This window comes from Camelus dromedarius, chromosome 20 (genome assembly GCF_036321535.1).
Source record: "Camelus dromedarius isolate mCamDro1 chromosome 20, mCamDro1.pat, whole genome shotgun sequence".
In the NCBI taxonomy this organism is placed as follows: Eukaryota; Metazoa; Chordata; class Mammalia; order Artiodactyla; family Camelidae; genus Camelus; species Camelus dromedarius.
In genome coordinates this window covers 34,670,154-34,695,329 of record NC_087455.1, presented here as the reverse complement: position 1 = coordinate 34,695,329, position 25,176 = coordinate 34,670,154, and the positions used below count along the sequence as shown (strand labels likewise).

The following is a 25,176-nucleotide window of genomic DNA, read 5'->3' as shown; positions in this document are numbered from 1 at the left end:
TCCCTGAGCCACCGGAGCAGACCTCCCTCAGTTCTGCCTCAGTCTTTCTGGAATGATAAAGTGATTTCTGGAAAATAAGCAGGGCCAGTGATGCTGCAATTTTAAGTGATCTAAATGTCCTGTCACAGTCACTCTTAGTCAAAAACACACAGATGAAATAACTATAGAAGCTGTTGAGAAAGTCAGACTGTTCCTTGGGTTGGAGTGTGTAATTTGCGCAGTAAATTTGCTTTTGGTGCTCTTGGATTTTTGTTTTCCTTTGTTTTGTCTTTCAATGTAAGGTGAGATGAGAGGGCGCCTCACCCACGAGACTTCCAGTGAGCCTCATGTGGAAAAAGCAGGTAAAAGAGCTCCATAGACCCTGAAGCACAGGATAACCTAACACAAGACAGTAGTACTGAGGTCTTGAAAATAGAGTTTAGATACTTCCTCTTGTTTTACTTTTATGCCTTTAAAAGATATAATAGAAGCCCACAAAGAGGGTTATTTATGAAAAACAGAACTCCAAGGCCTGCTTTAGCCGTCACTGTAGGCACACTTTTTCAGATACGAGGTTTTTTCCCCAGAAATTCTTGAAAATTCTGAGCAGCTGTGTAATGTTGAATACTTTCAAGGCTCAAATCAGGAGCCAGACCACAGCTCCAGGGCCTAGAAATGCTTCCAAGTCTCCCACATTTTCTTATTTAAAATATATAAATTCTTTGGTTGTTTGGTTGGTTGTGTTTTTTTTCGGGGGGGAGGGGAGTAATTAGGGTTATTTGTTTTTTTAATGGAGGTACTGGGGATTGAGCTCAGGATGTGGTAGATGGTAACCACGCGCTCCACCACTGAGCTATACCGTCCTCCCTTAAAATGTATACTTTTTTTTAATGTATACATTCTTAATGTATCTGCCTCAAACGTCCCAATCCACAGTCACAAGAGCTGTGAAGCTGTATTTCAATGTGCCCCCTCTTTATGGGTTAATTCTACTCCGGAGGCAATTTTGGTAAACGATAGGCAACCACTGTTACCTAGTCCTTCCCGCAGCACACGCACAGAACCAGGAAGCAGGGCCAAAGAAACAAAAGATCCAAGAAACAAAATCACAGTCAGTGTTTATTCTTGATTTCCTTCACTCCTTCTTTCATGCCTCTTTATTTCCCTCCACATTAGATATGCAGGGACCACCGCGTGGTCAGCGTACCCAGAAGGCCCACGAGCGCAGCGGGTGGGCGTGCAGGCGGTGAGCGGCCGTGGCCCGCGGCTGCTCTCTGCGCCGGGCTGCGTGAGGCAGGCCCCCGCGCGGCCCGGGCTGGGCGCGCGCTCCTCCCAAGTGGCAGCTCCTCCAACGGAAGGCACCGTAAGCCACGCAGGGCTAAGGACGGCTGGGAACACCCAAGAGCTTCTGTTCAAACTAAGGGACGTCTGTGCTTTCATTTTTCCCTAAGCCTGCACTTTGTTCTTTTCTCCCACAAATGTTAAAATCAGTGAAATGCCAAAGGAGACGGGGAGGAAGGAGACATAAGATGGAATCAGAAAAACCACAAATGGAATCCAGGAAGTTCTCTGGTGGATGACTGATAAACCTCCTTGAGGAACCAAAAATGAACAGAGAATTTCATCAGCCCGCCTTTCCGTAAGAGGGAAAACACACACACATTTTTGTTTTGGGATAAATCATTAAGGCTTTTGCAGAGGGGGGAAGTGTTATGAGGAAATGGAAAATGTCTCTCCTGTCTACAGCATATGAACTATCTAACGGTAATAAAATATTAAAGGGCAGGAGGGCATATCTGTAAAAAATTAGAGTGCACATGTTGGACAAAATGTAAAATTATGGCATTAAATGGTTGTGTTACTGAAATAGCACTTTATGCATAAACTCAAACATTCCTTTTCACATTCAGCTTCTCAGAGGTTTGACTTCAGATGCCCGAGCACTTCCAGCATTATTCTGGCCTTTATTCCTCTTCATCCGGATAAACACAACTGCTAAAATTATACCTAAAAGAGAAAACTCAGAGTCAAATAGATGGAATCTGAAAATAGTACGTACTGTTACATTCATTTATAAAGTGGCACCCTGGGTGGAAAAAATGACTCATATAATTTCATTTTTGTTTGTGGCTCAACAAAGTTTCGTTGTCCTGGTGAATAAGGGACTCTAGGCATGGGCTTTCTTGAATAAGTAACTTATCACATTTCTTGTCAGTAAGTGTGTATCAAGCCCCAGGTCCTATCTAAGCTGGGCACTATGGCTGGGTCTCTGTCAAGGAATTTAGCATCCAATGCCTGTGCTGCTCCGAAGACTAAATGCACGGGCTCCTGGCTGAGCTCCTGAACTGCGGACACACTCGGTCAATGCTGATTCCAGGCCTCCCCTTCCCTAGAGGAAACAGCCCAACGAGAACAACCGGAAGCCTGTCCTCGGACCTGTTCACCAACCTAAAGCCTACTTTCATGCGTCCACACCAAGCATCTTACTTTCTTTGGCACCTTCCTCCTGGCTCCAGCTCAGGCAGACTACCTACCTTCTCTGGTTTCTCCCATCTCTGACCTCCTACAAAATTACATTATGCAGTTTAGCACTGAATGTGTGAACTATAAATCAGAGACCTATATGGAAAAGGAAGTTGTTGTAAGGAAATTAACCTGGCAGTAAGTTTACAGGAGGAATCATGGCAGGAAAGACTGGATGCTCAGAGGCCCATTAAGAATCTTGCAATAATCCCAATGTTATTGAAAAAAGTCAGGACATAAAACTGTAAGATCCTATTACTTCTATTTTGAGATCACATAACTCATCCAATCTTTAGCCTGGAGTAAAATTATGAGATTAAATAGTCATGTTGGAAATCTGCTATTTGGCATATAAACTCAAAAATCCTTTCAAGATGGGAGGACAAAGAGTAAGGAAAGGCACAGAGGTGGAGGGGAGCTTGGCGAGTGAGTAGACCCCCAGGGTCAGCTCAATGAGTATGAAAGGTGTGCACCACGCTGTGGTCCTCGGGGAGAAGTGATGCTCACCACGCACATGTTAGGATGGGCAATGGTCATGTCACAGGCCCTTCTATGTCATAATAATGAATTCGGACAGGAGGGTCTAAGGAAATGAGATCCCTTTTAGAGCTGAGAATCAGAGCCCAATGTGGTAGACTGGATGGCTGCAGAAAAGCCCAGATGTCAAGAGAACAGTTAAGAATACTTAGAATAATCCCAGTCCTTCCTCTTAAAAGAGAAAGGCTGTGAAACAGTGCCAACCTCTTCACCCAGGTGCGCAGAAATTGATGAAGTATCTACTCCTCATACTTAACTTGTGGCGAGGACACCAGTCAAAAGAGGGTAATGACTATCGTAGGCTCTGAGCTGTTCATGGAAGAGCAGACAGGGAAGTCTGCTGTCAAGCCAGGCCAGGGGCCAAGGCAGAGTGGGGCCTGTGATACAGTGGAGTTATTCTGAGTTAATAAAGAATCAGGGTCCACAGTCATAAGCTGTGGAAAACACAGGAAAGTTGTGCAGCTTCCCAGGCACCCCGGCACGCCCCCCGAAGGCCAGCTCCTGCCTATCCCTGCGACGGCCACCGGACCGCAAGCTCTGTGAGTGTCGGATCTGGGCAGGTCCACCCCTGTGGCCCCGTCAGGCACACAGCAGAGGCACAGCCACTGCATGTCCTTCTCCTTCAGCCGGAAAGCTTGGTAACTAAGCATAAAGTAAAACAATTTATGCTTTAAAGCCTCTTTTATTGTATTTCCCAAACTAAACAACAAGGCAGTCATAGGTCGAGGGTGGTACTAAAGCAGTGTCTCCCAGCCAGGAAGGTGTGACACAGTTTACTGCTGAGCTGCATTCTTAACTCCTGCCTGCGTTGCCATCTGAGCAGCCGCCAGCCCAGCCGGGGAAGACAGACCTTGAGCTCATGCGTCTGAGACCCAAGACAGAAATCCTTAAATCTGAGAATTTATACTCACCGATGACCAAAAAGGTAGTAAGAAGTATGCCAACTGCCAGGCCCACAGGGGGTATCCCAGGCAGGTGACCTGCTGGCTTGAAACATGTTTCTTCCACACATTTGCAGAAAGTCACTGAAAAACAGAACAACATTTGGTAAAATAAATTTTCAAGTCAACAGGTGCAGAATTTCATATCAAAGACAAGAATTCTCGCAAACTACTCATACTGACAGACATGATCCTAAGTTGCCTGCAGCAAAATGCCTACCTGGTAAAGACACAGTCCCTTCCAAGGGCGGCCGACCACTATCACTGATGCGGATTGGGATGTAGTAAACTCTTTCCTCAAAGTTCGTGTGCTTGGTGGAGAGGCGGGCATGAGTTCCTGCCAGAACAGGGGGAAGTGAATGACAAGAAAACACAACTGCAGACCCCTGGATGAGCAGGGATAAAGCTCATCTCTGCATTATATACTAAAGTTGACTGGAAAATGGTTAGATATGAGTTAAACTACCCAGAATAACACCACTCCAAAAGTACCCTCCATAAGGTCAAAAAGGATGCTAAAGCATCCTTCAAGTTCTCAATTCATGAATTCTCTGTAAAAATTAATACGAAATACAAGATAAAGAAGTTGTGGTGTATTTATACAATGGAATACTACTCAGCCATAAAAAAGAATAAACTAATGCCAGTTGCAGCAACATGGATGGATCTGGAGATCATTACTCTAAGTGAAGTAAGCCAGAAAGAGAAAGAAAAATACCATACGACACCACTCATATGTGGAATCTAAAAAAAAGAGAGAGAGAGAGACAGAAAAAAAAGACACTAATGAACTTATCTACAAAACAGAAACAGACTCACAAACGTAATAAACAAACTTATGTTTCCAGGGAGAAATTGGGTGGGAAGGGTAAATTGGGAGTTTTATATTTGCAAATATCAACTACTACATAAAAATAGATAAAAAACAAATTTCTTCTGCATAGCACAGGGAACTATATTCAACATAGTAATTTATAATGAAAAAGAATATGAAAACAATTACAGGTATGATTGAAACATCACACTGTACACCAGAAATTGACACATTGTAGCTGACTATACTTCAATAAAAAAAATTAAATACAGTTGATTTCATAAAGTTCCCTCAAACACAGAGAATTAGAAAGAGAAAAAGAAAGTTAAAATAATAATTGCTAATTTTTTTCCAGATTTGATGAAAACTCTAAATCCTCAGATCTAGGAAGATTGGCAAATCTCAAGAAGAAAAAAGAACAAAACTACACCAAGGTACATAATCAAATTGCTTAAAGCTGGTGAAAAAGAAAATCTTAGTCATCCAGAGAAAAAAAGGCACATTACATTCAAGGGAACAAAGAAGAAACAATACAATCCAGAACACAGTGGAGAGAGATCTTTAACGTACTGAAAGAAAAGAGTCTCAATATATTTAACAGGATTCCAGTCAAATGTTTTCTGGTCAGTATGGAATTAAATTAGAAATTGGTAACCAGGAAGATGTGGGAAACCCCCATAGCACATTTCTAAATCACTCATAGAACTGAATGAAGACAAATTTATAGCACCAAATGCCTATGCTAACAAAGGAAAAGTTCTCAATTGCCTCAGCTCCTACCTTAACAAAAATAAAACAAGAAGAACAAATTAGGTACAACATAGGAAGAAAAAGGAAATAATAAAGACCCAAGCAATAAAATACAAAACAAACAAAAAAAAAGTAGAGAAAAATGAATGGAACCAAAAGCTGGTTCTTTGAGAATATATCAATAAAATTAATAACCTCTAGCCAGATTGATCAGAACAACAATTTAAAAAAGAGGCAAAATTTGAGGTGATATCACTACATATTCTGCAGATATTGAGAGAATAATAAAATAATATTACAAATAATTTTGTGCCAGTAACTTAGACAAATCAAATGAAGTAGACAAATTATTTGAAAGACAAAACTAACAAACTCAGTCAAAAAGAAATCTGTAACTTGAATAGCCGTGTATCTGTTAAAACAACTGGATTTGTAGTTAGGGCTTCCTGCAAAGAAAACTTTGGCTCAGATGGCTTCACTGGTGAATTCTATCAAAATTTAAGGAAGAAATAAAAAACAACACTTCCTAAACTCATTCTAGGAGGCCAGAACTACTCTGATACCAAAATCAGACAAAGATGAGAAAAGAAAAATACAGAGCAATATCCCTTATGAATATAGATAGTAATATTCTTAAAATTTTAGCAAATCAAATCCAACCATACATAAAAATGCTAATATTTCACCACAAAGTAGGCTTTATCCCAGAAAGAGAAGACTGATTTTAAGATCTAAAAGTTAATAGATGCATACTTCACCAATTAACAGACAAAACAAAACAACCAAAAAACCCCAATCAATCATACAATCATCTCTCAACAGATGCAGAAAAAGCACTTGAAAATTTTAGCATCACTTCCTAACTTAAAAAACAAAAAAGCCTCCCAGCAAGTTAGGGATAGAAGATAAATCCTCAGTCTGTTAAAGGGTGTCTACAAAAAACCTGCAGCTAATTTATACTTAATGGTGAAAGACTTAACTGCCTTCTCTCTAAGATCAGGAACAAGCCAAGGTGTTTCTGCTCTCACTACCTTTATTCAACATTATCCCGAAGGTTTTAGTCAGTAATAAAGCAAGCTAAAGATATAAAAGCCATCCAGATTGGAAAGGAAATAAAACTGTTATTATTCACAGACAACAAACATAATTGTCTATGTAGAAAAGCTATGAATACGTTAGAAAGGAAGAGAGAACTTATGAGGTCACCAAAGTTACAGGATACAAGATCAACACACAAAAATCATCAATTACAGTTCTATAGCCTGCAATTACTTCAAAATTAAAAATTTTAAATATTTAAAGTAGCCTAAAAATGAAATGCTTAGGGGAAATTCTACAAGAACTAAAACACATTGCTCAGAGAAATTAAGGAAAACCTAAATAAGTGGAGACATATGTCATATTCATGGGTTAGAAAACTCAATTTTACTAAGATGTCAGTTCTCCCCCAAATTCAGCTATAGAGTCACACAATCTCAATCATAATCTGCATAAGCTTTTTGGGTAGAAATGGACAAGTTTAATTCTGTAAGTTATATAGAAATGCAAAAGACCTAGAATAGATTGAAGAATCTTGAAAAAGAACAAAGTGGGGAAATTTACACTACCTGACTTCAAGTCATATTGTAGAGCTGCAGTGATCAAAACACTGTAGTACTGCTACAATGACAAAGAGATCAGTGAGACAAAAAAGAAAATCCAGAGAGGGGAAAGGTATGACTCAGTGGTAGAGCACATGCTTAGCATGCACAAGGTCCTGGGTTCAATCCCCAGTGCTTTCATTTAATAAATAAATAAATGTCTAATTACCTCCCCCTCAAAAAATAAAAAAGAAAAGAAATAAATAAAAAGTAAAAAAGAAAAGAAAAGAAAGTCCAGTAATAGATCCAAATATGTGTGGTGACTTGATTTTTGACAAAGCTGCCAAGATAATTCAATGTGAAAAGGATATTTTCAATAAATAGTGTTTAAACAACTAGATAGCCACACTAAAACCAATGAACCCTGACCTTTACCGTGCATGTACAAAAAATTAACTTGAAATGGTTCATAGAGCTAAATATAAAAGCTAAAGCTATATAACCTCTGGGGAAAAAATAAGAAAATTTTAGTGACCTTGGATTTTGCAAAAATGTCTTAATACACACAAAAGTCAGAGATTATAGAAGAATAAAAAATCAATAAATCAGATGTCATCAAAAAATGTTAATTGACTCTTCAAAAGACACTGTTACAAAATGAAGAAGTAAGCCACTGGCCTGGGAGAAAATATTTGTAAACATGAATCTGACAAAGAACTTGTGTCTAGACTGTATAAAGGATGCTTATGACTCAACACAGAAGCCAAACAGCCAAACTTTTTAAATGGGCACAATATTTGACCAGACAGTTCACCCGTGAAGATACATGGATGGCAAATAAGCACATGAAAAAATGTTCAACATCATTTGTCATTAGAGAAATATAAATTAAACCATAATGAAATACTTCCCTCCCACTACAGTGGCTAAAACTGCAAAGACTGAGCACAGCGAGCCCTGGGAAGATGCTGAGTAACCAGAACCCTCATTCACTGGAGGGAATGTAGACTGTTACAGGTGCTTGGGAAGCCATTTGACATTTTCTTAAAAATTTGACCATACAAGGTAATCTCCTTGGTTAAGTCTATTTCTAGGTATTTTGTTGTTTTTGATGTAATGGAAATGTTTATGCCAGTTATAAAATTCTGGCTTTTGAAGTGAAAAAAAAAAGTGAATGAAGGGCCACAAATGGCAAAATATCCTTCTTAAGGGTGAGTTGTATTCCATTACATATATAAGCCGCATCTGCTTTATCCACTCATCTATTGATGTGCACTTAGGATGCTTCCATATCTTGGCAGTTATAAGTAATGTTGCTGTTAATAGCAGGGTGTATGTATCTTTTTGAATTAATTCTTATTTTGTGGTTGGCTTTATTCCTTTGATAACTAGGCAAGTTCAAAAAGCTAAAGCTCTAAACGTTCTTAGAAACAATGAACAGTACATATATATAAACTTTAAAAATATGGCAGTCTATTGTGTATATGTATTTACATGCAATATATTGCATATGTGCAGTCAAACTGTAACAATTCTAATAAAATGAAAAATGAAAAAAAAATTTTTGACTGTACGGCTACCGTATGACCAGCCATTACACTTCTAGGTATTTAACCAAGAAAAATGAAAGCGTACGCTCCTACAAGGCCCTTGTTCACAAATGTGCACAGAAGGTTTATTTGAAATAGCAAAAACTGGAAGCACCCTGAGTAATACTCAATAAGTGAATGGATAACAAATCGTGAGATAGCCATCCAACGGAATTCCACTCTACAATAAAAAGGAGTGAAGTGTTAACGTAGGCAAAAACATGGTGAAATCCCCAAATTAGTATACTAAGTGAAATGAGCCAGACAAAAAAGAGTACACACTGCATTATATTATTTAGATAAAATTCCTGAAAATGCATATTAATCTATAGTGACAGGAAGCAGATCAGTGGTTCCTTGGGGGTGGGGTGAAAAATTAAGGCCTGTAACAGCACATGGATACACCTTAGAGGGTGGTGGGATGTTCCTGATTGTGCTGATGGCGCCAGTGGTGTGTACATATATCAATTTTTATGAAATTGTCCGCTTTAAATATGTGCTGTTAACCGTATGTCAATTATATTTCAATAAAGCTGTTTTTAAAAATCATCATGAAACCTGTTTCTCAGCTGCCATTGGAAATTTTGCAAATGCTGCTCTGATTATCCAACTCTTCATCTGCACTAAGGTGGGATGCTTGCTGTGTGTTGACAATCTTTCCCTCTTCCAAACCCCGGGGCTCTCAGCCCTTTTGAGAGCTTCCCTGTGCAAGTTTCCGCAGCATGAACTTCCTTCCTGGAGCATGGAAGAAAGCGCTGTGCTGAGGGCTGCCCGCACACCAAGGCAGATAAAAACCCATTTCATCACCCATCAGTGTTTTTCTTGATGTATTTTTGACAACTCACCATTGATTCCGGAAACTTCCCAGTCGCTTTGTAAGCTTTCACTGCCAAGGGCAAATCTAAAGCGTGGACCCAGAAATGACTGCTGATCATCATCTGTGACCTCAAAAATGAGACTCCCGGGCGCTTTGGGGGGATGGCAGAAGAACAAGCCTGTGTACTCCTTGACCAGCCGCGGGGGGCTGTCGTTCACATCCATCAGCGTCAGGTGGAACTGTGCGGTGGAGCTCAAGGAGGATCCACCTGAGGAATTGAGTCATTGAAACATGGTATCAGCTCTCTCATTCTCCTCTTAATAAAAAAGGATATTTCCTTTTCTTTAAAAAAAAAAAAACTACAATTCAGATCTAGTTTCGTTTTCTGGTTTAAAAGTCTTGATAATGATAATCACTAAGAATAATGGGCTAATATGTTACATACATCACTTCAAAATAACTCTGATGTATATTGACAGGTGAGAAGACTGAGGCTCAGAGAAGTTGTATGACTTGCCCAAGGTCACACAGTAAGAGAGGCTTCCGACCCAGGAGGTCTGACTCTCAAGTCCACACCTTTAAACTGCTCCTCAACACTGACTTACGCATGTTCGTTAAGTTTTCTAAGCCTCATTTTTTCAGCTGTAAAACATGTGGCTTTATGAAGACGCGATGAGTAGCATTCTTAGAAAATGGTGAAGAAAAGCACAAACATTATTTGCTGTGGTGTAGTGGTGAAAAATTAGGACTCTTAGCTGTGCAACTTAACTTCTCAGTGCCTTGGTTTCTCCAACAAATATGGTCAGTAAGAGTACCAGCCCCACACGGATATAGGAAAGGCAAGTGCTTAGAACGGGGCTGTCAGCACAACGTGAACACCGACTGCTCTCATCCGCCCTGATGTCATCACAGACGCTGCTTCTACAATTTCTGACTCTGACCTGCGTCAGCTCCAATAAAGCCTATTTGCCTGCTTTTCTTGTCCAATGTCTTCTATGTCTCTGGCTACACTTAATCAAAGGGGGAGGAAGCGCCCATGTGCTCTAGAAGTCATTTCGTCTACGTGCATCCTTTCAGGGCCAGCAGCTGCAAACAGAGTAGGGTCTTGAACCCTGGTTTTGACTGACAAAACTGCTAAAATGTGAGAGGCTATTACGACACATCCAAAGCACAGCGCTGACCCCATGGCACGTTGTCGCGGAACGCACAGCACAAAGGCTCAGCCAGAAACTTCCTGCTGATTCAATCGGGAGCTTCTAAATCAAGAGTGAGTGGAATGTACAGAGTGTGACAGTGGAAGGTACTTAACTAAAAGCAATGGAGAGAGCTGGTGCCTGACCCGCCCCATCCGCTCACACACGGCTGCTCCGAATTCGACACAACATGCCGGCATTTCTACCCTCATGGCTTTAACTTGACTGCAGTGCTTTTGTTTTTCTTCATCTTTTTTTTCCCCCTTTAACGGAGGCACTAGGGAATGAACCCAGGACCTCGTGCATGCCAAGCAGGCACTCTACCACTGGGCTATACCCACCCCCAACCCCTGTCTGTCTTCATCTTTTCATACACAGAGACCATTTTTTGTGATTCCCACCCATTGGAATGTCCAGTTCCCAACCCTGGGATTCACATTTTGAAAGTTTTCTCTTTTTTTTGTCTAAACTGTATTTAGTCATAATTTGTTCAGTTCTCACTTTTTGGTCAGCGAGGCAGATAGATTTACTGTCACACTAGAGGCTCTGACCAGCATAGGATCAACAGAATCCTGGTTGTAAGTTAGAAAGTTCTATTTAAATGCAAAGAAACTCAATGTTTTCATCTCAAGCCTTATTCCAGCACAATATTCCTGAGTTTATTTTTAGAGATTATATAGGGGCGGGTCCAACATCCTTGGCTTATCTATACAATAAGTCCTTCCTTTCAAAAGTTCACCCTACTTCATCAAAACAGATACCCAGGGCCCCCCAAATCTACTGAATCAGAATGTGCAGGGTGAACTCCCCAGATCTGCACTGAACAAGCTCCTGGGTGATTCAGGCGCGTGTAATGTTGACAACATTGCATCAGACATTTTCTGTTTCAAAAGGACGAGATCTCAGTCACTGCAACTTAAGGCTGGAGGAACAAGTGATGGTCTGGGTCAGCAGGGCAGTGGTTTGACTCCGCCCCCAGGAGAGACCCACAGCCACTGTGGAGGAAAGGAGGTAGTTCAGCAGGGACACGGGAACCTTCTAGAAGCCGTAACCCCTACAGGAGATGACAGAACGAAGAGCAGCCCAGAAGCCTAGTCAGCCCCCAGAGCAGCCCTGCCCGGAAGAGCCCTGCAGAGGGACACGGGGTTCACATCGTGAACAAAACTAGGAAGGCGTGAGCACGTACGTGCCTCCACTTTGGTACCCTTCTCGTCCTTCTATTATACGATATTCTGACAGTTTGACCCAGTGGAGTTTCCCACCCACCTCACCTTCCCTCCCATTTCTGTTTATACATCCCCTAATAGTTTTTTTTTAAATTAATAGGCTTTATTTTTTTAGAGCAGTTTCAGGTTCACAGCAGAACTGAGCAGAAAACACAGAGAGTTTGCACACAGCCCTCCACACATAGATACTCCCCTACCCTCAACACCCCTCATCAGTGTGGCATGTTTGGTACAATCGATGAACCAACATGGACACATGATTATCAGCCAAAGTCCACAGTTCACATGAGGGTTCACTCCTGTCGTTGTACATTCTATGGGCTTTGACAAACGCATAATGGCATGCAGCCACCACTACAGTATCACACAGAATCATTTCATTGCCCTAAAAGTCCCTTGTGCTCCATCTATTCATTCCTCCCTCCCTCCCTCTCCCCAAACCCCTGGAAACCACGATCTTTTTGTTGTTTCTGTAGCTGTGCCTTCCTCCCCTCACCATCCCTCCCATTTCTATTCATACATCCTCTAGTAATTTACGTTACCTTTTATTTATTCATTTATTTATTTGGACTCACCTACTTCCGTTGCCACCACTTGAACCTGATACAGACTTTCAGCTTCCCTGTCCAGCGGAGCCACGCTGAAGATCTCACCGGTGACAGGGTCGATTTTAAGCCAACCCCTCTTGTCGCCTCTCAGTGAATAACTTTTTATAAAGAGAAAAGAGCAAAAGAAAGCTCACATTACTGTGCGTGAAAGTGTGAAGACAGTTTATGCACCACTGTGCTATTATATCAGCGCTCTCCCTTGCATATTATTCACAACATATTTAAAGGAGCATGACCTAATATTATTAATGTTTTATTTGTATACCAGCTGCCTTCAAAAAGAGGATTTGTTCATCCTTACAAAGTGGTTGATGTATTTATTTTAATAGAAAAGGTAGAGTTACAAACTCTGATGGAAAAAGGTTAAACTTTTCTGGCAATCAAAGAATTTCAATTAAAACAACCTGGAAGTATCTTTAGACCAGATTAGCAAACCGCCTCCTCTAAGAAAACCCGAACACCCATTGGTGGAAATGTTGTGTGAAGGGACGGATTCAGAGGCTGCTCGGGTCACAGTGAATTCCTCATTCAACAGACAGCTACCGGGGGCTTAGCCACGTTAGGCTGTGGGCCAAGAGAGGAGGTTACAAAAGGCGTTCTTAGGCCACTGGAGAAGACAGACACGGAGACAGATAATTTCAATAAAATGCGATGAATACAGTGGAAGGGGCCGTGTGGAGTCCCAGATACGTTTATGGGACCAGAGAAGCCTTTCTGAAAGAGCAGATGCTAACTAAAGCAAGAAAAAGGAGGATACTTTGCGCAGAAGGAATGGCATGAACTAAAGCAGAGAGGCCAAGGGTGTGGGGGGGTCAGGCATTCCCGCAATGGTGGGACAAAAACTGGACACGGTGGATGGCAACAGATGAAGCCAGAGAGATTGGAAAGAGCTGGATCGTGGGAAGCAATGGGCAGCCAGGGAATGGTGTTAAGCAGGAAGGTGACCTCATCTGTTTTCAATGGAACTCATTGGTAGGTGTGTGAAAGATGAATCTGAGACAGACAAGACTAGAACCACAGGGAAACCAATTGCTACAGCCTTTTGGAAACAACACATCACAGCCATAAGGATGTCTACATTTTCAGATCAAAGAATCCCACCTCTGGAAATTTTCTCCAAATAAAAAAACAATAATAGAAGTTTAAAAAAGAATTTTATGCATACATTCAAAACATGTTCTATAATAAAAAGACAAAACAACCTACATGTCCAGGAGAATGACTGAAAAATTATGTGTTAGTTCAAATTAATTTTTTCCCAGTGTTAGAATATTCTATATGCCAAGCACTGTGTTAGGCTGTGTGTATAGGTGATGAATTAAAAAATTCCTATGTTCTTGGGATTTCTGAGTGAAATGGAAACCCTTTGGAGGGTTCGCAGAGGAGTCATATGATCTGATTTACTTTTTAAAGACCCACCCTCTGATTGCAGTGTATGGACTCAGGGTGGGGTGGAGGAGATGATAATGGTGGCCTGGACCACTGCAGAAGTGATGAGAAGCAGGTAGATTCTGGATATATTTCAATGAAAGAATCTCCAATATTTGCTGATAGATTGTATTAAGATCCATTGGGTGTCAACAGATTCTAAGTTTGTGGAGCCGGAAGAAAGAGAAGAATTAAATTGCTCCAGCCAAAAACTGTGGAGTCATCCTTAGTTCTCAACTGACTTACTACTAGCATCTGAATTATTGATTATTCCTCATTCATGAAGTACTTTTTTTATTTGTCTCTTACAGGACACCCCCCTTCTCAGTCTTCTTCCTCATCTGCCTGATTTTAACTTAATAGTACATCCATTATATCTTGTCCTGGATATAAATGCCTTTGTTTTCCCCCCTCATAGACTCAAATTTATATTCACTTGTCTTTGACTAATGATTTTTTTAATTACATTCTCATGAGGGAGACAGAAGCATCTGTTAAGCAGTAGATGGTTGTAAAATTAGTAACATTTTGTGCCCTATCATAATCTGTGACTCTGATGTATCTTTACACTAACCACACAGTATAACCCAACTGTTCTTTCCTCTCTCATGTTTGTCTTTATGGAAGCTGACAAGTGCTTGGGGAGGAAAACAGCAGGTGGGAACTTTACTCCGACAGACAATCAGAAAAAGGTCTTGGGACCGATTCCAAGTGCCTAACTGATTGCTCAGTGGGAGGCAAGACTCCCATCAAACGTTCAGAGACCCTAAAGGATTGGTCATTCATAACCACATGTGGGTTTTAAGTCATGCTGAAATATCTGTCATGCCATGGACAGGAGTGCCCGTGTTCTGCAATAGAAGCAAAGGATCTGGGTTCAAGCCCTAGCTATGTGCTTATTAACTATGTGATCTTGAAAAGATTACAGATACAGGGGGGAGGGTATTACTCAGTGGTAGAGTGCATGCCTAGCATGCACGAGGTTTTGGGTTCAATCCCCGGTACCTCCACCAAAAGTAATAAATAAATGGATAAATTTAATTACCTCCTCCACCAAAACAAAAATTTTAATTAAAAAAAAAGGTTATAGATACAGATACAGGTATGGATACCTACACATGCATGCCTATCTTGGGAAGACTAATTATCACTGTGCATTTTTCAGGCAAATCTGGGTGAGTTCTATTGCACCAAAAAAATGGTTGAGAATTTCTAGGATGGAAAGATTTACATTTGTTCAACTACCTCAGCCTGCGTACTTGCCACTCCAGCGGTGAGCTCTGGAATGAGTCTTGTCACCCTGGACCTGCTCCTTGCGGCGCCGAGCAATCTATGCGCCCTCCATCGAGAACACTCCCTCCGCCCTGCCAGGCGGCCCCGTCTGCCCCGTCAAATTTTGCCTTATTCTTCTGTCTAGAACTCCAATCTGCCTTCGGGACTGGGGCCCATCCCCAGTCCCTGGCCCCCATCACTGGTCCAGACACGGGGCCTGGCTTTGGACAGCCCAGTCTCTGGACTCCCCCTCCTGAACTCACCAGCCCTCAGCTGGGAGCTGCAGTAGGTGGGCTGGAGTGGAACCTGCCCTGCTTCCTACTTGATTGAGTCTGGGTACTCACTGATGCCCCCCAGGGCACTGGCACCTGCTGGAACCACGGCCAGTTCACCAGGTGTACTGGGACGTGGCTTCAGATGCTGGCTCCTCCCTCAGGGAAGAGTCCTGGAGTGAAGCCAGCTTCTCAGCCCCTCCCAGCCCTTCCTCCTCCCCACTGGCCGTGGTCCCAGCGCACAGCTAGGCCTGTCCAGCCCTGCTGTCCTCTACCTTATGTCCAGACCTTCCGGATCCTTGGCAGTCACGTTGCCCACTTTAGTGTCTCTGGCCACATTTTCACTGACTTTTGCTTGGAATACTTGCTGCAAAAATTGTGGAGCTTCATCCACATCTGTCACAATTAGCCTGAATGTGGCAGCAGAGCTGGCATTGTACTGTACACCTGGCACCAGAGGCTCAGGATTTTCTGCTTGGAACACAATGTTGTGGATGTGTACTGTTTCAAAATCAAGAGGCTGTGGAGAGGAAAAAAAAGGAAAATTAATTGGGTGATAATTAGCTCCCTTAAAAGATTCATTCCCATAAGTCAGAGAAAAACAAATATATGATCTTGCTTATATGTGAAATCTAAAAAAATAAAATTATTTATAAGCCAGAAATAGACTCAGACATAGCAAACTGTGACAAACAAACTGTGGTTGCCAGGCGGGAAGCAGGGGAGGGATAGATTAGAGTTTGGGATTATACATTACTATATATAAAATAAATAAACAAGGACCTACCATATAGCACAGGGAATTATGTTCTATATCTTTTAATGAGCCATAATGGAAAAGAAACTGAAAAAATATATATGTATGTATGTATATGTATAACTGAATCGCTTGTTGTACACAAACACTGTAGATCGACTACACTTTAATAAAAAATGAGAATAAAAAATAAAGACTCATTCCCTATGCACCTTAGAAATCTCTCTTACAGAGCAGCAGTTCTCAATCCAGTGTCAGCAAGAACTTGCTTCTCAGAGTAAGAGAGCCATAGAAAAGTCTTTGCTGCAGGACTTATCAGGGCTTTTAATAAGCTAATGTGTGTTGTCACTCTCCTAGCAGAGGAGATCAATACAGCACTTCTCCAGTTTATTTAACCCTGGGGTGATTCCTTCACTCAGCAGAAACTTACTGATTTTCTCAAGACAGTTCTCAGAAGACACTGGGAAATGTGTATGTAGAGATTTCCACACTGAATAATGATTTCCCAGGGACCTCAGGACTCAAACCTCAAAATAAAAGACTTTAAACTCATGGAGGGTGGGGGAGGTTAGCAGAGCCAGTCAAAAGATAGGTCATCTGCTCTTGTTCAAGGTCATGCTGAACAGGGCCAGGGATGAAAATCAAGAAACCAATTTTGGTTTAGTCTGAAGAAGACTTTAAGCTAGGGCTTCAAGACAGAAAGAGCTGCTTCAAAAAAACACAAATTCCTAACTCTGGAAGCTTTCAAGAATAGGCCTAAAGAACACATGTCAGGTTAGCATAAAAGGTCTTAAATATCATTTAAGCAATCTGTTTTTTAAAAATACCATCCAAGCAATTGGTTTATATTCTTCTAAGGTTCCTGTCAAGACAGAATCCATAATTCTATGGGGGGGGGGGGCAACAATCCTACTCCTGGAGACCCGCTGAGCCCCTAAGGCAGGGCTTCTTAACTGGGATAAAGGGCTTCCAGGCATCAGGGAACTCCTAAAAACTAAAATCTAAATATTGTATTGTTAAAAAAGAAACAAGAGGTACCAGATCAACCTGGAATTAGCTGGTCAGCACTGAGGTACTCTGCCCAGTAGGCCCTTTTGCTTCCCTTAGGAAGACACCCTTGCCTGAAACAACACATTCTTTGCTAGTAATTCCCTTTTTCCGCCCCCTTCTGCCTTTAGAAACCTCTCCTTTTCTATGCTCAGCCGAGCTCCCTTCTGTTTGCCAGAAGAGGTGATGTCCGAGTCACGACTAAAGCCAATTTGATCCCCAAATCTACGCTGCTGAATTGTTGTTGTTTAACAGAACCTATGTGTATATGTGAGATGTTTTCTGGGGAGAGGATATACAGCTTTTGTCAGAGTCTCAAAGGTACCCATTAACTGGAAAAGATGGAGGCACCAAAGCAAAGCCCAAGAGGCACATGAGAGATTTTGGAAGCTGTCCTGTGTGACTCACTCTCCCAGGGTCTCCAGGTGAGCTGCCGGTTCTTTAACGTCAGTTTCTATCAGTTTCGCACTAGTTAAACAGAAATGGCAGCATCCATTCACGCAGAACTGACACCTGGGTGTGTTAGCTCCACCTGCACTTGCCCAACTTCTGAAAAAATTCTCCCCTTCAGTCAAAAGTTGGGCCCATGCAGTCCTCTCCCTGTTGGCTTCTCTGAACCCTACTCTTCTTTCCCCAAATGGACGAGTTCCATGTCCTCTGGAATCTCATAGTACTTAACTCAGGATTCTAATTGTGTGGTTATCTATTTTAGATCCTCACGGACTGTGAGCTGAGAAGAGGAATTGTGTTACATTCGTCTTTCCGTCTCATCCCTTCCCTGACACGCGGTACCCATGTGGGAAACTGGGAAACATCCAGATGAGAAGGCCTTGCAGGCTCCAGGGGGAAAGAGATTCTGGAGAAAATCTCCACTCTCTCGAAACCCTCTCCTCCAGGCACACACAAACACACACATCACAACCTAATTTCTAGTTCAGAAGAAAGTACGATAGAAAGTTTGCTCATATGAAAGAGGAAGAATTATGTGTGAAGACTCAAGGTCATTTGAGATAGAAAATAAGAATCAATTGACGTTAGTCAAAATGCAGGATACAAAATTTTGGAAGCCAGCTGAGAAGTAAAAAGAGAGGTTTTTCACAGAGATAAGCACCCAGTGCCTGCAGGGCATGACCCCATGATGACCTCCTGGTCACGACTAAGTGGTCTGATAGGGCTCCTCCCCTGAGGGGTGGCGGGGAGGGGTGTGCGAGTTCGAACATCTTAATCCCAGGGACCCACTCCTCATCTCAGGGGATGAAGGCAGGGGTGTCAAACTGAGAAAGCCTAGTAGACGGAGCAGGAAGGCAGCAACCCCCAGAGCAACCCTGCCGTGCTTACAAAGGACCCAGCACTCTGCTCCCTGTGGGTGCAGCCACGCCCAGGCTCTGGCAGGCAGCCCGGTGGTCCACGTGCTCAGACAGAGGAGGCACACCTGTCCTCACTAGCAGACAGGTCCTCAGTCCCCATCCCTTCATGTGGCCACCAGAGGTGAGTCCTAAAGAAATGAGATAGCATACGTGCAAGTGGGAAGCAGCCTGTGTTACCAGAACAGAACAGGCGAGGCTGAGAGTAGAGAGGAATGATGGAGAAGACGGTGCACGTCAGGCTAAGAAGCGGGGACTTCATCCTCGATGAGCAGAGAGAGGCGGTAAGCACGAGACTGACAGGGTCAGAGCTGTCTTTTAGAAAGTTAACTCTGGGAGCAGCCACGGGAGGGATGCGCTTGGACCGATCGAGACCTGGGCTGGGAGACTGGGTGGGAGAGGGCATCAGTGCTGCTTAAGTGCTCACTGAATGGAAGGACCAGCCAGCCATCGATCAGCGTGCTTGACTTTCACGCCAGGAAAAACAATGAACCAACTCTTCCCGGGGGGGGGGAACAAATTAGAAGTGGAAGACACCAAATTAGCAACTGATAAGCAGCAGAGCTTAATCAAGGTCAAGTTGTGTCAAAGCACATGTCTGTCTTTCATGACACAGGGATATGCCTGCAAAGCCAAGCCAAGGGACCCTCGCGGCCTCGTGGGATTACCTCAGGCTTGTTTGAGCGACTTACTCATCAAGTAAGTGGAAAACACACACTCAAGCCACAGTCTCTCTTCTGTGCACCATGGCTTGAAAGGTCGAACCTGTGATTTAGGTTCAGCCTGGAAGCAGAGATAAAGTGTTGAAGGAGAGGAGCTGAGACGGGAATATGTGACCTTTTCGGCGAGCATCGTGATGGGAGAAAATGTGCACATCACTTTTCCGGATGACATTCTGGCTGGTTAAAAATAGGTCAAGTACCGAGAATTTAAAAGGACCAGTCATGAGGGAGAAGTGACAAAATTCACATAAAAAAAAATTAAAGCCAAAACAAACCCCTGATTTTCAAGAAAGGGGGTCCCAGGAGAGTCACTGATGAGCCAGGGAAGGCCAAAAAAATCTTCCTGGCTCCTGACCCCCGCTTGGCCCCAGGAAGTGACCATGATGACATAAGAGGCCAGAGCTTTGGGCAGCAGCAAACATAGAGAGGACTGCACTTCTAAAACTTGTTTAATCCTAAGCACCACTTGGGGCTTGTGAAATAGTAGAAAAAATATATATATTGGTCTCTGCCCCTATTCGCTGCCACCGAGTTCCTTGGACTTTCCTGGGTGATAGGAGGGCCTTTTGTTCTAAAGAGGTGACTCTTGGTGGGCTCCTTGGATGGCTTCAGGATGGGAGCTGGTTACCAGAAAGACCCAGCCAAGATTAGGAGCTTGGGACTTTCGGTCCCACCCCAGCCCCCGGGAAGGGGAGAAGGGCTAGAGGTTGGGTTAATGATCAGTCATGTCTACATAATGAAGCCTCAATAAAAATCCTCAGAGCAAGGGGTTCAGAGAGCTTCTGGGTTAGTGAACACATCCAAGTGCCGGGAAAGTGAAACACATTCCAACTGCATGGAGACAAAAGCTCCTGCTCTTGGGACCCTCCCAGACCTCACCCTATGTACCTCTTCATCTGGCTGTTCACCTGTATCCTTTATCACATCCTTTATTATATAATAAATTGATAAACATATTCCTTGAGCTGTGTGAGCTGTTCTAGCAAGTGATCAAACCCAAGGAGGGAATCATGGGAACCTCCAATTTACAGCCAGTGGGTCAGAAGTACAGGTGACAACCTGGGACTTGCAACTGGCTTCTGAAGGGACTGAGCCCTTAACTGGTGGGATCTGATGCCCTCTCCAGGTAGACAGTGTCAGAGTTAAATTGGAGGACACCAGGCTGGGGTTGGAGAACTGCTGGATGTGTGGAAATGTGACATCAAAAGTGAAGCTCAGTAAGAGGGCAAGAGTAACGGGAAACACAGGAGTGTTCTATCTCTGTGCAGGGCACTGGCTAAAATGACTGATTCCCAGGCCCTCCCATGGAGAGGCTGGGTCAGCAGTCCCCGGTGGGCACCATCTGACTCTTGCATTAGGCAAGTCTGGCCCCTTGGCAAGAGGGGAAAGCACATCTGGCCACACGCAGAACCCCAGATTCTGCCCTCACTCTCACTGATCAGAGTTAAGATAATGCTGGACATTTATTAAGTTTACTGCTGCTGCTGGGTGCTGTGTTGAGAGCTATACGTGTACTTTTGCATTCAATCCTCCAACATCCTCATCAAGAAGATGCTACCATTGCACCATATTTTAGATCAGAAAATTAAGGTCTGAGGGGTTACAACATTTGGTCGAGGACACAGAGCTAGTAAATGGCAATGCCAGGACCCAACAGAAATCATTTCCCAAACGAAGCCAGAGCCTGAGGTCAAGTTCCCAGCCCTGCCATCACGGAGGGGCCTGACTGTGGCTGGTCGTGGGCCTGCACCGCAGCTGCACAGTGCGTCTTACATCTGCCGCCCGCAGAGTCCACGTGAGAAGCCAAGGAGGGTGTGCAGAGGCCCTTCCTGAAGCAAAAGGGGCTTCAGTTTGGAGAATGGGTTCCTCTGTGAATTTGACCTGCAGTTAGCACTTTTGAACCTCACATGAACAGTTGCTGATAGAATTGAGATTAAGAAACTTAGTTTCTGGACAAAAAAAAAAAAAACTACATCAAATTAAAAATCTTCAGCATTGCAAAGGAAACAGCTGGGAGCACAAAAAGGCAGTCTGTGGAGTGGGAGAAAACACCCTTCTGATCTGTTGGTGGAAATGTAAAACGGTGCGGCTGCTACGCAAGACAGAATGGGGGTTTCTCAAAAAATTACAACTAGAACCAAAATATGATCCAGGAATCCCTTTTCTGGGTATATATCCCCAAAAAAACCCCTGAAATCAGAATATATGCACCCCCATCTTCACTGCAGCATTATTCACAGTAGCCAAGAGACAGACACAACCTAAACGCCCATCAGCAGAGAAATGTGATGTATACATACAATGGAAAATCCACAGCTTTCAAAACAGGAGGAAATCCTTTCGCATACTATGGCAAGGAAGAAGTTTGAGGACCTCACAGTAAGTCAAACGAGCCAGTCACAGGAGGACAAACACTGTGTAAGCCCACTTATCTGATGTATGTGGAATAATTAAACTTACAAAAACAGAAAGTAGAATGGTGGTTGCCAGGAGTTAGGGGAGGGGGAAGCGGGATGTTGTGTGTTCACTCAAGGAAAATGAAAAACCTAAGACCTATGGCGAGGTACACACAGTTAACAATACCGTACTATACACTTCAAATTTAAGAGGGTATATTTTATGCTATGTGTTTTTTACAATTTTTTTAAAAAAACTTAAAAATGATTAGCATGCACAGAAGTACACTTTACATTTGATTATTTGACCAATTACAAAATAAATACTGTGTGTATTATACAATATCAGGAATTAAAATAGTTTACATTGGGATTTACAATTTTTTAAGAATGATTAACACATGGTCCTAAAGCAGTGGCGGTCCCCGATGGCTTGATGGGGAGGGAACTAGAAGTAAAGGCGAAGTCATACACAGCAAACCACACAACAGAATCTAACTGATTTAAAATACTAAAACCTGTATAAATACATACATAGGTCACACGGACACCCGAGGGGCAGTGGGCTAACAGTTGGTGGTTTATCCTAATCAAGAATCCACACCTCAGGGCTGGTTGTCACTTAGCATTTGGAAGGTCCTCATCAGAGATCCACACCCCTGAGGCCACTACTACAGGCTTGGAGTTGGCACTGCCTCCAGCTGCTCTAGAAGGTTTGTGAATTAGCAAAGTAATCGTCCAGAGAGGTTTCGTGGTATCAGCGAGTCTTCTTCGGCAGCCTCCAGCTCGCTGCACGGCAAACCTTCAGCGTTCAGCCAGGCTGGCAGAGTCTCTCTTGCTGTAACTCGGACCCCTCTTAATTCTAAATCTATCGGATAGCATTGAGTGCCGCCTCCTATTGAGTCATCTGGTAAACGGTTTACATGCTCCAAAGCACAAATGAGGCAGCGTGGAGAAAAGGGTCAAGCTTCAGGTATACACAGTGGGGGATGGGAGTAGCTCAAGGGAAGGACGGGAAGACCCTCTATAAAGAAGCAGGTTCTACGCTGACCAAGATTTTGGCTCCAGACCACCCAGTGCTTACAAAGGGAGGGACGAAGCAAGAGCCAGTGGACTTTGCCATACCGTAAAAGCACGGGGTGGGCGGGGAAGAAGGCGTGAAAGGATAAACTTGTCCAAGAAAACTTGAAAGGGGATCTACCAATTTCCAGTCATTATTAAAGAGGAGTCTATGGCTGGCCCATTAGAATAAAAGGTCTAATAGAAAACAAACTTATGGTTACCAGAGGGGAAAGGGGGTGAGGAGGGATAAATTGGGAGTTTGGAATTAGCAGATACTAACTACTATATATAAAATAGACAATTAACAAGGTCCCACTGTAGAGCACAAGGAATTATACTAAATACCTTGTAATAGCCTGTAATGAAAAAGAATATGAAAAGGAATATATATCCATGTATATGTGTATAACTGAATCACTATGCTGTACACCAGACACTAACACAACGTTGTAAACGGACTGTACTTCAATTTAAAAAAAAAAAAGAACAAAGTGCCTAAAGCCTAAAGGACTTACAGGGTTCATCCAGTCGAACACCCCACATTTGCAAAGGGAGAAGTAAAGCCCTGAGCACCACCTCGCCCCAGATTTAGCAAATAAAAATGCAGAACACCTGGTTACATAGTTTCAGATAAACAACAAGCAATGTTTTAGTACTAGCATCTCCCAAGTATTGCATGGGACATATTTATACTAAAAAATTATTCATCCTATATTTTATATATTTCATATGGCAATTCTACCATGCTCTGCAAAGGTTACTTGGTCCGTCAGTGACAGACCCAGAATGAGAATCCTGCCTTCTGTCTTTCGGAAGGACAGGAGTGACTGAGAATGCTCCAGGAGTCCATCACATGCCTGACGGTCACTGCTAACACGTCACCTCCACTTACAGGTCCTTGAATGGTCCATCATACATTAATCTTCAGAAAAGACAAACTCCGTAAATGGGCCATTTACCTTTTTAACTTTGACATATCCAGCATTGGTCTGGGGATCTGTGTCAATCTCCAAGCATCCTTCACTGTCTCCCTGCGTAACTCGATACAGGATTTTGGAGCTCCCAGTGTGCGGTTCATCCGCATCGGTGGCCTGGATGGTTAAGATGGTGGATCCAACTGCTGTGTCTTCAGCCAGCGTTAGGTTTCCATACTAGGACGGAAGCCGGGGAAGGAAACGGTGAGTGTGTCCACTGTCACCAAGTACAACTGCCACAGGGCAAACTCGTCTCGCTGGTTTCAGAACGGACCAAGTCCGAGTTTGCATCAGTACTTACCGAGCACGTCTTCCCTCCTGATGAGTAGGTTGCAGCTGATTTTGACATCAGTCCTACTTGCAGACTGTTGTCCATTGTGCCGAGAAACACAAGGTCTCAGAGAGCTACCAGCAGGATTCTAAAACAGATTCTCCCTCCCACTCCAATACGTTTAATACCTGTATTTATCATTATGACAGTAATGAGATAAATCAACAGCTTCTCTGTACTGAGTGTCCGCAGTGTGGCGGACACTTTACACACATTGTTTTGATTAATTCTTAAACCACCAAGAAACAATGGTTAAGAATCTGAACTTTGGAGTCAAATGGCCTCGGTAGGAATCCTAGGCTTGCCACTTACTAGCGGGGTGACTTGAGGTAAGTGATCTAATTTCTTTAAGTGTCTGGTTCACCACCTGTCCATTGGAGATGATGATGATGATGATAAAATAATAATAACAGAACCTACTTCGTGTTTGCGGTGGGGATTTACAGAGGTAATGCATAGAAAGCCCTTGAACACCTAGCACATAATAGTGCTCATCAAAAACGTAAGCAGCAAAACAAAATCCCCTGCTGAGTAGCGACATTATCATCTCCACTTGACAGAAGGACAAAGAATTGGCGAGGTAAACCCCCCCACGACCACACAGCTGCTGAGTCACAGAGCTAGGACTCCAATCCATGCTTGTTCAACTCCAAAGCCAGTGCTCTTAACCGCCAGCCTAGACCACCTCCCACTCCCCCTCTGAGGACCCCCCCATGTCCTGTCTCTTGGCATCTCGATCATGAAGATGGTAACAGGCAGGGTCTGAGGGAGGACCACGGCAATGGAAGAAGTGGACTCACTCTTCCCAGAGCCCAGTTTGCATTTCTAAGCTCGAAGAATCCCAAAGCTGGATTCTGATGCTCAGTCTAATAACACTGTCTAGATGCAATGCAAGGAAACACAACACGCGGAAAGGATCAAATGCCCACGAGAACGGAAGCAGAGAAGCAACAGGCTCTTGCTCTCGTGTTTGCTTAGCCTCAGTGCCTCTTAC

The 25,176-nt window shown here is 43.1% G+C and overlaps 1 protein-coding gene across 3 annotated transcripts in view; it reads right to left on the bottom strand.

The window, feature by feature from the left end:
* Positions 1–1,070: 1,070 nt before the first annotated feature.
* CDH17 (cadherin 17) overlaps positions 1,071–25,176 on the bottom strand; it is a 91,155-nt gene continuing 67,049 nt past the window's right edge. For all 3 annotated transcript variants that reach the window (XM_031439328.2, XM_010976007.3, XM_031439327.2), the window contains 7 exons: positions 23,837–24,028; positions 15,805–16,049; positions 12,525–12,655; positions 9,559–9,798; positions 4,201–4,317; positions 3,951–4,064; positions 1,071–1,986 (listed from right to left, as the gene is read on the bottom strand). In XM_031439328.2, the coding sequence (XP_031295188.2) occupies positions 1,886–1,986; positions 3,951–4,064; positions 4,201–4,317; positions 9,559–9,798; positions 12,525–12,655; positions 15,805–16,049; positions 23,837–24,028 (1,140 nt within the window). In that variant the 3' untranslated portion in view covers positions 1,071–1,885. The remainder of the gene's footprint in view (positions 1,987–3,950; positions 4,065–4,200; positions 4,318–9,558; positions 9,799–12,524; positions 12,656–15,804; positions 16,050–23,836; positions 24,029–25,176) is intronic.